We start from the raw sequence: 16,013 nt of genomic DNA, 5'->3' as shown, positions 1-16,013 counted from the left end.
ATAACACAGGTCATAAAACTTATTTTTACATATAGGTTGAAATATAAATCAATGTATGAAAGCATATATTTTTGGGAATCTTAACTAGTCACCATTTCTTCATGTAATAAAAATAATTTTAATATTATATATTAAAATTAAAATATATTTAGCATTTTTATACATGGGCTGCAATGTAAACACAGGAAGGTTTTTAAGATTTTTAATCACCTTAAAGTATTATTATTATTATTACTATTAAAATTAGGGGTGGGAATCTTCAGGCACTTCATGATCCGATTCTGATTCTGGGAGTCACGATCCGATTCCAAAACGATTCTTTATCTACATTTTTTCCCCAGTTAATTCCTCTGCTGTGCAAATACATCTTTACAACTTTGCATCTTAACCAAAATGACAGTTTCTATGCTTTTTGTTTATAGTTGGAATCTCTCTATGTCAGTACTGCCATCTTAAAATTAGGGATGTGAATCTTCACTGGTTTCACAATTCAATTAAATTACAATTATCATTATCTCAATTAACTCAATGTCACGATGCGTCACATTCTCAGTTTTCAATATTACTGCACATGGCTACCATTTTCATATAAATTTTACATCAAATTGAAAATATTGAAAGATTCAGAATCGTTGAAGAGAGAATTGCGATGCATCGGAGAATCCATTTTTTTTCTCCCACCCCTAATTAAAATGATACAATACCAAAAAATGAAGGTTAAAAAACTGCATGTAGTAATATAATATTAATGGTAATGTATAATATTAATGTATATATTTATATTAAATATAGCATGTCACATGGCAGGTCAAATATGACTTGCCAAATATGAAATTATTTTTTCCACCTGTTGCATATTTTAAAAAATTAATAATAATAATAATAAAAAAACACACAAAATGCATCACTCATTAACTAAGTTGGTTAAAAACTTTATTGAAACATACATGTCTGTGATGGTCATTTTGGAAATGTATAAATTTATCACGAGTGGAGAACATGAAAGCATCATAGCACCACCTTGATCAGAATAAACACAAGCAGGAAGTGCAACAGACACATGTGCCTAATATTCAAAAATGTTTTCCATACACTTTGAAACACTTGCAACTAAGTTTGAGAGGCACTTTGAAGACAGATTTACTTTCTCCATTGATACAAACAAAACAATCTCTGATGTATATAGGACTAAATGAAATCTAACCTGTGTTTCTAAACATGAATAAGGCACTGTCCGGGCAGCACTTTGTCTCATTCTATAAAGCTTATCTTTTCACTATACGTTTCATTTCAGACACAATCTTAATCTATTTTTAAAGCACACTGATGCTGCACCTTGATTAGAGTTGTGAAACTACGAAGCAATGATTCTTAAAGCGATATAAATAAACCTTTGAGAAATGTTTTGATGGACAGCTATGATCACATCAATAGTATCAAAAGTAGTTAGATTCTAGACTCTCCCTACAGGCAATCGCTCACACACACATGAACTCTCTCATGCTCCTGTGCATGGGTTTCTTTCACAGAGGCACACCAATGAATAAGATGTGCAACAGATGTGCAAATACTTTGTCCTACGCAGACAGACATTCAGCTTCATGTTAAAGCTCTCTCTCTCTCACACACACACACACACACACACACACAGAGAAATAAAGTCATGAGATGTGATTAGTAGAGCTATTGCAGCAACATATATATTAAAAATGAATGTTTCTGTCTAAAGTATAACACTGAGGCTCAAAGTAAATAGTAAAGGACTGATAGTACAGTAATAATGCTACAAAAGCTTCCAGGTAAACAACTAAACCAAACCAAATTGATCTGAAAAAGCCTAGAAACAAACTGCAAAAAATCTAAACAATACATTCAATATGAAATAAACAAGGTACGTGAAAAAAAGAAAAAAAGGCACAGGGATTAAAAAAAAGAAAGAAAAGACTTTTTCTCTCCATACAGGAGTCTCACATTCTCGTATTGATATTACAAAAGGAAAACGGTATTCTGTTCCAAAATACAGTTCTTCTCAGATGTGCAAAAAAGAAAAAAAAAGGCAACTTCCTGTTTCAAAATGTGAACTAATCCTCCAGTATTTCAGCTTACAGTATAAGTGAGATTTCAGTGAGAACAAAATATTGCACGTTAACGTGATTTGTCAAGTCATGATGTCGTCTGATTGATCAGGTCAAGTCCAAGGATTTGAGTCTGTTTTAATGTTGGGATTTATCTGACCATGAAAGATTAAGTCATGACTGCCCACCCACAATTTTTAATGACTATTTATTTGAACATGCCATTAGATCCCATTTTGATATTTGGGATAATACTCTGTATTCAGTGTCCTTCATTTAGTTATCAATCAGAACAGTCTAAGACAGTATACACAATTTTGGACACAATTATAAGAATTCAATATCCAAAAGTAATTGCTAATAACATGTCTTGTGATAAAAAAAATGTTTTAGTTGAATTTAGGTATAATAATGATGTCCATATATTGTGGGTGAGGTTTGATTGGTCAGGTCACCTAAAAGATGTAGTCTGATTGGTCAGGTCATATAAATGGTGAAGTCTGATTGGTCAGGTCATATAATGAGTGATGGCTCTCAAAGCATAGAGCAGCTCTGCCTGCATTCGAGCCTCCATTAGAAGCAAATTCACATGAACCTGCATAAAGGAAAGAAAGAGAAAAAGAATATCAGTATATTTAGAGGAAAATCAATGCTGCATTTCTCTGACTTGTTGTTTCAGTGGCTCTTTACGGAATAAAAAAGTACTATTAATTATAAATCATAAATTAATAATAAATAAAATTTACAAATTGATTAAAGTAGATAAAAGTATATATATTTGAGACATGATAATATGACTCACCTTCTCGGAGTGTCTGAACTGGTGCCAGTAGCTCTCGTACATGCGGCGCGTGGTTCTCTCTGGATAACACGTCACTGTTTTAATGTAAACCTTCAGACTGCACTCCAACAACTGATTCACCTCACCGTAGTCATAATCGTCATACCTGCAGACACAGAGTGAATGTTCATCTTTCAATACAAGGCAGGAAAGACTGGATTTCAGTACTTCTGGTTGTCCTGTGCTAGTACACTAGGCGCTATGCGTGTACATACTGTGTACTAAAGTCGCATACTACTATTTCCGCAATGTACAGTAACTGTATGCATGGAAGACCCAGATGACATTTGACAAAATTTGAAGTATGCACTAAAGCACGCCATTGATGTTATTGTTAAATAAAACTGTTAAAAATGTTTTTTGTTCATTGAAATATAGGAAATGAAATTCTAAAACATAAATAAAATATAATCTAAAAATATTGAATTAAATAAATACGTCTAAAACTAGAATGAGAAATGCTGCTTTTGCAACTAAGTGAAATGTAATAAGTTTAAGCTGAAGAACTAAAAACTGAAATAAAATAACAAAATTAACAAACCTGAAATAAAACAATTAAATTGTGTGTATGCGTTACGATGTAACGAGGTCATATTCAGAAACCAATGAAACGGAAACTAAATCGCATTGAAACAGGAAATTAAGTAAAAAGAAGAGAATGACAAAATAACGGCCCACATAAAACATAAACCTGACAATAAGATTGTTAGTCTATTGTTAGCCAATATAATATATATAACAGTTCTGATCCTTGAATCTGACTGACAAGATACTTTTTCTGTTGATATTTCACCTGCGAGTTCTAGACAAGCTGTCAGTCAGTGCAGTTTCATTGTTCAAGAGACTGTCTTTGAGTGAGACTTTAAACCGTTCATTCAACTACTCATTCAAAAACACTGATTCATTCAAAGAGAGAAACTGCTGAAACACACTGTTGAAATCCTTTTAACTTTGAGCGCCACTTTTAAAGGCTCAGCTGACCAGCAATGCATCGATGCCAAGACAGATTTCGCTTTCCTTGTACATGATAACCTGTTTTCACAAATATACATGACTCGGCCTGAAGGACAGACGGAGGTAATCGCACGCGATCAGTTGATCTCTCTCTCATTCGCTGTCTGTTTAGGCTTGTTAAGTGCAAATTTACTGAGCCGCTGTACAAATCAGCATGGTACACATTGTTATCATTACTAATATTAAGTACACATGCACAAAGTGTAAAATGAGAAGGGCGTAATCTTACGAAAAAGAAAACACGGAAATATCTCAGTTGCTGCGGTTGTTGCATTCCTCTGCGGTTATGCTCGTCAATAGCGCGGTATTGCGACTGCCCTACACTAGAGCACACTATGTAATACTGTATCCCAGAATGCAATGTGCTTGATTTGACCTTTCATTTGTTGTGTGACAAAGAATTGTCCACCATGATTTTTAACACCCTTTTTTTTTTTTGGCTCATGATAGACTGCTAATTATTTTTCATTAGAAGAGTATCATGAGTCGTCTGTGCTCGTAGACGTACCTTATTCCATACATACAGTGGACGTAGTTAAAGAGAGCCCTGCGCAGCATGCTGGTATCCACCCCCTCGTGACTGGCCATGTTGTAATAGGTAAGATCACATGCCGTTCTGAACTTATCATCCAACAGGTGACCGACGTCAGAGTACAACCTGTTCACCAGACAGAAACCATGATCCTCCCATGTGTAGTCCTACAGAGTGAACAAGACAGAATGATCAATCATTCATCAGAAACAGAGTATAAAAAAGAATAACGATGCTGTATATGTGTATATTTGAGGGTGTTTCTCGTACTTGTGCTTTAAAAGTGGGTGGGTTGTCTTCTCCGTGTCGTGCAAAGTCTTGGTATCCAAATGACGGGTCGTCTACAAATCGAGCCACGGGAGAAGGAGGCACCACTTCCTCATCAAACCCTGCATATGAAAATCACAGCATTTTAATACATGCACTGAAAACTTAAGATAGCTAGATCCTTTCTCGTTTTCAAGGAATAAGTCAAATACAGCACTTTGACTTGTCATGCTTAGTTTGATGTGATTTATGACAAATGGCAAATAAAGTCATACAGATTTAGAACAATATATGGCTGAGTACACAATAGCAGAATTTTTATTTTGGTCATTTATCCCATTAATTCACGATTCACCACAACCAAACGTGAAGAAAAATAGGAAAAACTAAAACAAAAACATTGGATGTGAGACAGAAGAAAACAAAAAGAAAGAGAAACAGTCTAGTACTGTTTTAGTTCAAATATATTTAGAAGTTTTAGCATGTAATGTTATTATGAAAGAAAATATGTACTATGAACTGAAAAAGAGCAGTTGGCTAGGAAGAATCTTTGTTGTAATACCTGCAGACACCACTAGAAGACTCTCTTTCTTTTCTTTTTCAAAGCGAGTGAACATTTCCTCCTCTGATGCATCATCGTCTTCTCTGTCTTCCAGCAATCGCTTCATTCTCTCCATCAGAGCTTCCAGCTCACTCTACAATACACAAAAATGGAGTTAAAAATTATATACTACTTTATATATATATATATATATATATATATATATATATATATATATTCTCATATATTCTCATAAATTAGAATGTATATATTCCACATTATATTTTGCATAAAATAAATGAAGCTTCTATTAGAGCCTTATATATATATATATATATATATATTTTATTTTTATTTTTTTTGACTTGGTGGTGAAATGTGATCTGAACATGTTTTCCTGAGATAAAAATACAAAAACAACACAAGAAAAAACATGTAATGTTTTCCTACCCCAGTGTTAGGGTTACGTAGGGGATTCCCGTTGGCTTGGTTGCTGTTTGTTAGGTGGCAGGTGCATAAACCTGCCATGGCTGGAGGGCAAAGGTCATCTGTGACCCCGTTGACCTCTGTAACCTCAGGGTCAGGGTTGACACCACTACCAAACACAAAACTAGCCAAGGCATGGAAATGTGCCAACAGTACGACAGCATGAACCAGCTCTGCCAGAGACCAACTGTGTTCTCCTGTCTTCACCAGAGCCTGAGAAACAGAGAGTGTAAGATCATTCATATCTGATGTAGAAAGGATTTAAACAATTATAATGAACAATGCAACATTGATGAAGACTCCAGTTTAAGACACTGTATATGTGTTCACCTACATAGGGTTATATAACGCTAGATGGCTACCATAGTACGCTACTATTTCTACAGTAAATGTGCAGTATGCATTTTTCAACATGTATTTTCCAAAACAGTGTGTGTGCAGTATATAAAACATAGTTTGCTACATGGAATGTTGTATCCCACAATGCAAATGGATTGACTTGATTTTCAAGTTGAGTGTGGAATGCACAGGAAGTAACATCTTATTTGACTCTGTTTGATTTGACTAAGAATTAAAATATTTTAACACAAAACTGGACTGAAAATGCACTGATTTTATTTACATGATGATAATCTTTGCATGCTTTGAATAAAACACATAGTGAATACTGTTTGAAATACATAATGCTTGCATAAAGCTACAACAATTCTGTGTATACTAGGGCTGCATGATATTGGAATAAAAATGACTGAGGTATTTTTGTATAATATATGGCAATATGTATAAAAATACGGAAATGTTTGCCAGATGACTTGAATAGATATGTTTGGAAGAGGGTTACTCGATCTAGAATGAGTGGAGTTATTTTGTTGTGGAGTGCATTTAAATATTTTTTTTTTTTTACTCTGAAGACGTTTTTGAGCGTGAAACACTCTTTTAGGCCTAAACAGTTAGGGAAAAAAAACATTTTTTAAATTTGGGTTTTTAAAAAAACAGGTTAACACTTGGGTTTATGCTTTACAAGAACCGACTGAAATTTAAATAAATATTTTTTTTAAATATCTCTAGTTTTCATAAGGTACATTCCTGCTGTTTTTGCCTAGTTATATAATATAATATGACTATAAAATAATTTGTGAGCAGTGCCATTAAGTTAACACTCATATTTTTATAACTAAATCACAGTCTGCATGATTTGACAGTCGAACTAAGCCTTATCATGATTTTATTTTGATATATCATGTAGCCCTAGTGTATATTGAGCAATAAACAAGAAATCGAGTGTGTTACCTGTATGTGTTGCTTGGTAATAAGCCAAGGTCTGTGTGCGAGGATCTTGTTAATCTCGTTGAGGTTGCGAAGTCGTTGTGGGCAGAACTCCAGACCTCTCAACCAATCAGAACACACTCCAATCTGTTCGAACTCTTGCATATGCTGACAGACCAACGTGGAACACTGATGCCGCGCTGCAGCCTGGAAGAAACAATAAATCCCTCTTAAAGCTATTCAAGTTGAATAAAGTCTCCCTTGAAAGTGTTTCAGTGTGTGTTTGTCGTTTGTACCATTATAGCAATATAATGCCTGTAGTGGAGTGGTAGGGGGCCGTCCATCCTCAAGAGATAATAGTGGCAGCGCAGGAAGGCTTGCAGATAATGCGGGTGGAGCCCCATCACCTGCGTCAGGTTGTCCATACGACCGCTGAAATCTTCTTCTAAGAACATCACTGTGGAGTCATTCAGAGGAATCGCTCCTATGATCTGGGATTGAGAATCAGACATCAAGACATGAAGAGACTGTATGTTCCATACACAATAGTATTATGGTCAGACGGTAATTTAAATTAAACGTGGTCTGTCAGATTTTGTAATGCGATGCTATGAATTAGAGCCAAGAAAGATTTGAACTTTAGTTCAGGTTCATCTTAATTCAGCAAAGTCAGGACAGATGCTGTAATTCAATTTATAATCTAAATACACTTTTCTTAGATCTCCCGGCATGCTTAACTCGGATTCAATGAAAAGCATCTCCTGAACCAGATGAACTCAAAACAAAAATGAAATGAACACCAACTGACCCGAGAAAGAACGATAACAGTATCTGAGCTGGGTTAACTCAGAATCAAGGAATGTGTGAGAAAAAAAGAGACAAGTTTTTAATTACAAAAAATAAATTGGCAATATTGTGGTACTTTGACATACACTATGGTATTGAAAGAATACTATAGTAATATACTATGGTATTTACATGGTACTCCTAGATAGATTACCATTCAAAAGTTTGGGAAATTAGTACTTTTATTCAGCTAAAACTAAAAAGCTATTTTTATTTCGAATAAATGCTGACCTTTTGAACATTTTATTTATCAAAGAATCCTGATGAACAAAATGTTGAAGAAGAATATGATGATAATACCGTGGTAAATGTCCAAAATAATTATCTCTGGAAAAAAAATCTTATTTTTTAAGTTAAGTATTACCTCATTTTCTGGAATAAATGAGCTTGGTCCTGTTGATATGCGTCTGGACATCTTCATTCCTTTTTCCTGAGGAACAAGAAGAACATTTGTGAAGAATATGAAGAAAATATCCTGACAATATAATCAAATAAAACATTCATTTACTGATATGTGTGTGTTTTATGTTATAATACTTTCTCCACTTTCAGGTTAATTTGCAGGGACAAATACAAGTAAGGCATCTGTAGCTTGATTCCGCCCAGCAACAGTGGCTCAATGTTCCACGTGTCTCTGTATTTATTGGAGCAGATGCCTGTTTTTGTTTACTAACGTTACATACAGCGTCTGCCGTCTCAATGAAGACATAAATACATGAATAACATCTCCAGAACTGATCTGAGAGTCACTTCACGAGCATTTTACCATTTCATTTGAGTAAAACTAGCATCATATCATATACACACAGAACTTTAAAGGTATTCATGGCAACCCGTCAAAATAAAGGTTCGGTTTAACATATTAAAGACATTGTGCCAGAAATAGGCTATATTACTATTATTTAGTAGAATGTGCGTAATAGGCTAATACTACTACTACTACTGTTGAAAAATAATAAAACTATTAATATATCAAAATATATTAATTTTAATAGTAAATCCCCTTTATTTGCCAAAAATTTAAATGTTTAATTTTCATTAATTAAAATATAATTTAAATCAATGTTTTATGCCTTCATCTGATAACCAGTAAAATTTAAAAACAGAATTTCTGAGGGTGAAAAAAAAATCATAAGGCTACTCTAAGAATAAATAATACATTTTATATGCATTCAAATAATTAGACCTGTTAAAACACAGAATTTGGTAAAGGTGAGAACAAAATAAAACATTTCATATGGCCCTAAACATGTCATTTTTGTTACACTTTTAAAAGATTAATGTTAAATTGTAAAAGTTTTATGATTTTAATTAATTAGGCATGCTTTTTGATTAATAGAATTTAATTTGACCATTAAAAAGGAGTCCAGAAAAATTCAAATGTAAAAAAACCCCGGATTTCATAGGGCCCTATGGAACTGCTGAGGTTTATTTTAAAAGTCCCTCCCAGTCTTTGTTGTTCCTGTTACAGCGAAAGGTGAGAAGTTCCACGAAAAATGTGTTTGTGTTTTATCTATGTATCTATGTGTGTGTGTGTATTTGCACTAACTATAATGGCAAGGGTGTAAGGGTTACTTCAGATCAGTGAGTGATCCGAGGCCTGGACACAGCAAATCTCTCTCCCTGTCATTCTCACCCTCCCTTTCACTTTATCTATCCTTCCTTCCTTCTCTTCAGGATTTGGGTTTGTTCAGGATATCCCACCAACCACCACAAATACACAAACGGTGGTTGTATTTGCGGTCAGAGATGTTTTGCCTTCACTCTGTAGCCTCATTGGAAACCTGTGCTGTTTCTAAAACACTATCCCACAGCCAGACACACATTTTAACGTTAAATCTGATGCACCTAGTTCGCAAACGTGATTTTTTTTTATTCACACAGTCGAGTTGTTTTTCTAAGGATGCATAAATCATGGAAGGAAAGATTGCGCAACACAAAGACAAGGAGAGTTTTGTTTCAGTGTTTCTTACATCCACTGCTCTATTGAAAGAGAACAAGACTTCACATTTAAAATAAACAGAGCAAATAGACTGCACAAATACAGAGGACAAGCATTAAAGTCTCCAGCATTAACCAAATCAACTGTGTGTGTACAGCTGTGTTGTTACTGTTAACTAATACTAATTAATGAAAAATAGTAGTTTTCGTTAATTAAATTAGAATAAACATTAGATACTCACATAACTTACTTTAAAGTTAAGGATAAGCACTGAAGACTACATTTCTTCAGTCTTCAGTGTCACATGATCATTCAGAAATCAGTCTAAGATGCTGATTTGCTGCTCATGAAACATCTTGTATTATCATCAATGTTGAAAACAGTTGTGTTGCTTAATATATTTGTAGAAACGGTGATAGATTGTTCAAAAGAACACTATTGGAACATTATAAAAGTGTCACTTTTGAGCAATTTAATGCATCCTTGCAGGATAAAATTAATTTCTCAAAATCTTACTGACCCCAAATTGTGAATGATAGTGGGTGTTTTTAAAAGGCATATCTATTATACAAGTCTTCAACTTCTTCTATTCATCACAAGATGCCTTGTTACATAATCAAAGTCAAACAAAACGCAACAGAGAAGAGATACGGATAAGTCAGAGGGAGAACCACAAGATAAGTGAGACTAATTGAATTGGTTTAGTTTGTTCTCTATGGTTAACGTGTGTAAAGTCTGTGTGTATTTGCAATGAGGCAGCAATGATTTGACGCCCAGACTTGTTTGACACACGCGGAAACATTGGCACGGCACTGTGACCACTGTGACCTGCACCTTGAAAACGCATCACCGCTCCCGGCCAATCAAAACGTGGCATACTATCAGCACTGATAAGGCTTGAGACTGTCATTCTGTGGAACCATGGTAACGATTCTGTAGTCATGACAGCAGCATGAGTGTCCATGGATAGAAGCAGCGTCTTCCTCAAATAGGCTACTCTGGGACAGTGTCCAGATTTAAAGATGCTCGTTTCAATGACAATGAATACAAATGACAAGAAACTTTTAAAAATGTAGTCTAAGAATATGAATGTATGCACATGAATAAACATACTGAATAATACCAAAAAATTAGAGTATGTTTTTCTAGAAAATACTATTTCAAAACTTCATGTTCATCTTTGCAATTGTCAGTTAACATCTCACAATTCTGACTTTTTTCTTCTAAACTGCGCGATATAAAGCCACAATTCAACCTTTTTTTCTTGCAGTTTTGACTTTTTTCCTCACAATTCCGAGTTTATATTTCCCAATTCTGAGAAATTCTTTATTTCTCAGATGTGCTCATTTTTATCTCGTTAAAGTTTTATTGTTAATTAAAAAACATAAGGCCTTACAAAGGCTTTCCATATTATATATCTTTTGAGGGAAAACTATATTAACCATGATTTTACATTAACTATAGTATTTTGTCAGAAAAGCACCATTATTTAATATGGTATTTCCATTTTCACCATTGGAGTACTGCCACTTTTGTCATGCAAATACTACAATAAGCATAGTATTACAACTATGATTTCATGGTTTTAACTACTTGTTTCATATTTACAAAAAACCTACTACAGCAAATCTGTGGTTACCACCCAAAAATTTTTTTCATTTTTTTTATCACTGTTAATTTTTATATGGGTGGTTTTTATGCATGTACTGTATGTACAGGTAATTTAATAAAAGGTTGTGGTTTTAATCCTTGAACAGTCACTCCTTGATCTTCTTAAGTCTGTTCTCAATGCTCAAATGGACTCTGGATTACAGCGGAGGTGTCTGAACAGTACTCTCGCCTTTAGACACGTCTGGTTTTATGTATTAAAGGATGCTATTGTTCCAGCACTCTGCTTTTGCCCAGTCAAGCTTTTGATTCGAAATGTCTGTCCAGGAATCCTATATGTTTCCTTCCCCTCCAGGACCTGGCGCTCTGCCTTCAGCCAAATAGACCAGAAGTGTAAGTGCATTTTAAAGAAACGAAGAGGGTGAAAAAGTGGGTCTGTTGGGGATTGTTCGTGTCTATGTTCTGGGGGAAAGTGCAGAAATATTTGTCTCCATGACAGCAAAGGTAGGAGCAGAACAAAAGCACACACATAGACTTATACAGTACTTACATAAATCCACTTTGTGCTCAGTTTAAACAAACGAGTCTGTTTAGTCAGGAGTTTGAAGAAAGAGAGACAGACTGAAATTGACTACATGGATAAAATATGAAAGAGGAAGGGTCAGAGAAGGTGAAAGAGTTGTGATATAACATTCTGGCACACTGGGCCACTAATGAGTCTCCATCCAGATATGTTAACAAATATTCAACGTCTCAGTAAGGATTAGGATTAGGTTTGATCTCCAGTGAAGTTTTTTAATAGGATGTAATGAGAGAACGAAGGGTATGGAGCGGTTTACTGGGGATTACTCTTTTGAGTTCTTCAAGGATAAGGATCAATTAAATGTAGGATGATTTATAGTGAAAGACGGGTCTTGATGTTGATATTTCACAGCAGGGCACTCAAAATCTGTTTTACAATAAACCAGTTAAACAATTTAAATAACGGATATGAAGCTGAAATCAAATAAATCTGAAATTAAACAAGTTTAAGAACTAAACTTACTAAAACATAAACTGTAATAAATACTGTATAAATAATATAAATTAGAAACAAAACTAACAGAAATTATGTAAAATTACTAAAGTGTAATTCAAACTCAAATGAAAACTGAAAATATAATATATATATATATATATATATATATATATATATATATATATATATATATTTTTTTTTTTTTTTTTTTTTAATTTAAAAACATCTAACTACAGCATTTAAATTCAACCTCAATTCCAGATAAAATAAATTCCATTATTGGTAAATTATTGTACACCCACATATTGTGCATGAAATCAACTAAATCAATAAAAAATATATATTGTTATAAAAACAAACATGCATTTTTAGGACATTAAAAAGTCATTTCTACAGTTTTTTTTTTTTTTTACATTTTCTTACACAACAGCATTACTGTTTCTCTCATGAGGATCCTCCCCCTGGTGATCACTTGATTACGTCAAAGTCTGTGGGCCTTGAATGATGCCATTAAACTCATAAAAGATTATGCAACACTGGCACAGGTTGCACAGGTTTTTAGTTTTGCTTGATCAGGCGCCTGGTGGCACTGTGGCAAATGTGCCCAACCAGCGTTTGCGTCCTCACTCAATTAGTGGTTTGGAGTATTTGTAGTTCTCATGGCAAAACCTCCTCACAGATCTCTGCTCAAACACGACTACACAGTGTACAGGCACTGATGCTGTTCCCGACAGGTCACTATGTGGTGGGGCAGTGCGATTCATTGGTCAATTATGTCATGCCAGTGCACACAGCAGCTGGAGGAACAGGAAGTGTGTCAGCTGCTGAATCAGCAAAGCTCAGCAGCACAATTTACATGGGGCTTCTATCAGTCTCTCTTTCAAGCAAGAAAATGTTGTACTCACAGAACTGTATGGGAATATGTACTGGCAAGTTCCTGTTCTTGCTTTACAGCAGCAGCGTTTAAGTGTACTTTTTCTTTACTCACACTATTTATACTACAACAAGGCATAGACTACTGCATACCTATGCAATGGGGATGCACCTTGGGGTTTAATTCAAGTTTCTTCTGGGCAGCACTAGCTACATGCTGATGAGAGTTATCACAACCAGTGAAATGAGTAATAAAGAACCCTGTCGACATGACAAACTGACCATAAATCCCCCAAACCATTCTCATATAACAGGCTTTATCCAAACACACACATATATTGTGTCAGGAACTCAAACTACAGGTTTGCATTCAGCCACAATATAACTCTCAGTATTTGCTCCCAGCTGCTGTTACAGACATGAAGATCAAACAAAGAGCTCGCAAGCCTTCAGCCAACAGTTCGATCTGATAAATGCCAGCTCGTGTTTCAGTCTTAAAGTCCAATTTGATTTACAACAACTTTTGGCAGGGTGTCTGTGAAAGGAAGATATGAAGAGCAGAAGTAGGTCACATGTGTTCAACATGATTAATGACAGCTAAAAATAACATCTTCCGGCCAAAGAAAAGAGAGAGGGATGATAGCAGGATTTCAGATGAGATGAGTAACGTTAGGTCACTAAGTCACTGATTCAATCAAAGTGTGATGAAATGCTTGTCATTAAACGATTTAAACTTCATTATGTCACAAAAGTCAATAGAAAGATGCATAAGCCCTACATAACATGCTTATCTCTTTTTGCAAATAAAAAAAACAATTTTTTTTAAATATGTATACACTTGCTGGAAAACATTTATGTATGGTATATATATATACGCTATGTAGTCAGGGTTTAAGTATTAATATAATGATCTAACAGTTTTTTTTTAAAGGTAGCATACAAATATGCATTAGTTTAAAAAAATTAAGTAATGTAGGTGACTAAATAAACCTCTCTTGGTCGCTAGAGATAAAGAAATGTCTTACACTTATGCACAACCCATTCAACAGCCTACATTACAAACCAAACGCACAAAGATCAGCATCAGGATTAAATGCATATTTAAGGCACACGTGTGACTGAAATAAGCCCAAACTGTTACAGAATAACAGTCTTGATGCATAAACACAAGTTACCTTTTCTCTGATCATGTTCCGGCAGTGGTTGCAGATGTCTGCGGTTCCGTTCATTCTGGCAAGATTAAACCAGGTCTCAGTGACGGTGTACTGGTCTGGGCATGTTCGCTGCCAGCTCTTTTAAGGACGATCAAGACCTGAAGGAGGGCTTGAGACTCCTCCGGATTTCTTCGCGTCTCCCTTCGCAGTGCGCAAACCTCTCCAAGTGTCCAACTTCAGCTACACGCCCCCTCAGCTGGCCTCTCGATCCGACTCCAGAGTGAACCGATTCGTGAATCACTCAACTGATGACTTCCTTTATTTTTAGGGGTAACCCTGTGAAATGAAATATATATATATATATATATATATATATATATATTGCTTACAATATCGAGAATAATTAATATTAACATTACCAATAATTAAACATATTACTATTTTCTATTTAATTACAAAAAAAAAATACAAAATATTATTTTATACAAATTTTAGCGGCTAGGTTCGAAGTACAAACCTCTCTTAGGAAAATTAACTATGGATTTATTGTAGTAAAAGTGTAGTAACCGTGTTTTTGGCGTATTGATTAGCGTACCATTAAAAAGTATCACCACAATTTACAAATAACATGGTTAAACTGTGGTAAGGGAGGCAAAACTTTGTGGTTACCATGGTTTAACAATAGTAACCATGTTTTTTTGTTGTTGTTGTTTTTTACATTTGTAGTAAAACCATGGTTAATTTTCGTAAGGGCTATAACAAACATTAGTAGCCTACTGACACATGATTATAGATAGAAACATCACAAATATATCACAAATGCATTATTGTTTTGTTTAAAATTGCTCAATATTAGCTAACTACACAATTCAAAATGAAAAACGAAATCGTACGGAAACACTTTGAGAGACGACTCAAATGAATCGGTTCATTGAACATTCCGAAAGAACCGATTCGCTAAAAGAATCATTCTTCACGAGCCACTCCCCCGACACAAGATTTTTTTTCTCATGTCCAGACATGTTCCTCCCACTTACATTATCAAAAATTGTAAGACTTTCTGTGAAGGGCCTTGTATAATTTTTCATGTACAGTGTTAAATTTTCAGTTCTTATTTGCAGACAAGTGTGTGAATGTTTTATGATTTAGCTCCCAATGAAATGTCTGTGTCATATAACCTCTAATAAAACAGTGTATTGCACCAAGAACACACTATCTCTATATTTTTCCTAAACTGCTTCTGAAACATATTTGCTCTCTTTTAATATGCATTTACTGCTTTATTTTCTAGGAAGAATAAGCATGGCAGTTCAACCCTCATTGTTTCGACTCGACAATTGTCTTTTTACAGTGCATGCAAACAGGAGCCTTGAATAGTGCTGGGAATTGCTGACTGAGCGGACTGACCATCAGACGGTGTGGACAGAAGCCAAACCCTGCAGGATTTTGGTCCATGGGTTCACGAAGGCGGCCCACGGGGTGCTCCTAAAAACATTCCTATGATCTCAGACTGATGTTGAAGAGTTCAGATGAAATGAATGCCGGCCTAC

The 16,013-nt window shown here is 34.9% G+C and overlaps 1 protein-coding gene across 1 annotated transcript; it reads right to left on the bottom strand.

Moving 5' to 3' along the window:
• Positions 1-913: 913 nt before the first annotated feature.
• On the bottom strand, positions 914-14,712 carry LOC306851165 (sestrin-3-like). Its single transcript, XM_079387299.1, has 10 exons — positions 14,485-14,712; positions 8,233-8,298; positions 7,319-7,513; positions 7,047-7,229; positions 5,721-5,969; positions 5,292-5,424; positions 4,733-4,851; positions 4,439-4,629; positions 2,878-3,022; positions 914-2,670 (listed from the first exon to the last, which is right to left on the bottom strand). Exons 1-10 carry the CDS (start codon positions 14,536-14,538, stop codon positions 2,584-2,586), a joined length of 1,422 nt encoding a protein of 473 aa, XP_079243425.1. The 5' UTR covers positions 14,539-14,712; the 3' UTR covers positions 914-2,583.
• Positions 14,713-16,013: the final 1,301 nt, after the last annotated feature.

The sequence above is a fragment of the Barbus barbus genome (assembly GCF_936440315.1).
Source record: "Barbus barbus genome assembly, chromosome: 31".
Lineage (NCBI taxonomy): Eukaryota > Metazoa > Chordata > Actinopteri > Cypriniformes > Cyprinidae > Barbus > Barbus barbus.
This window is presented reverse-complemented; position numbering and strand designations above follow the sequence as displayed.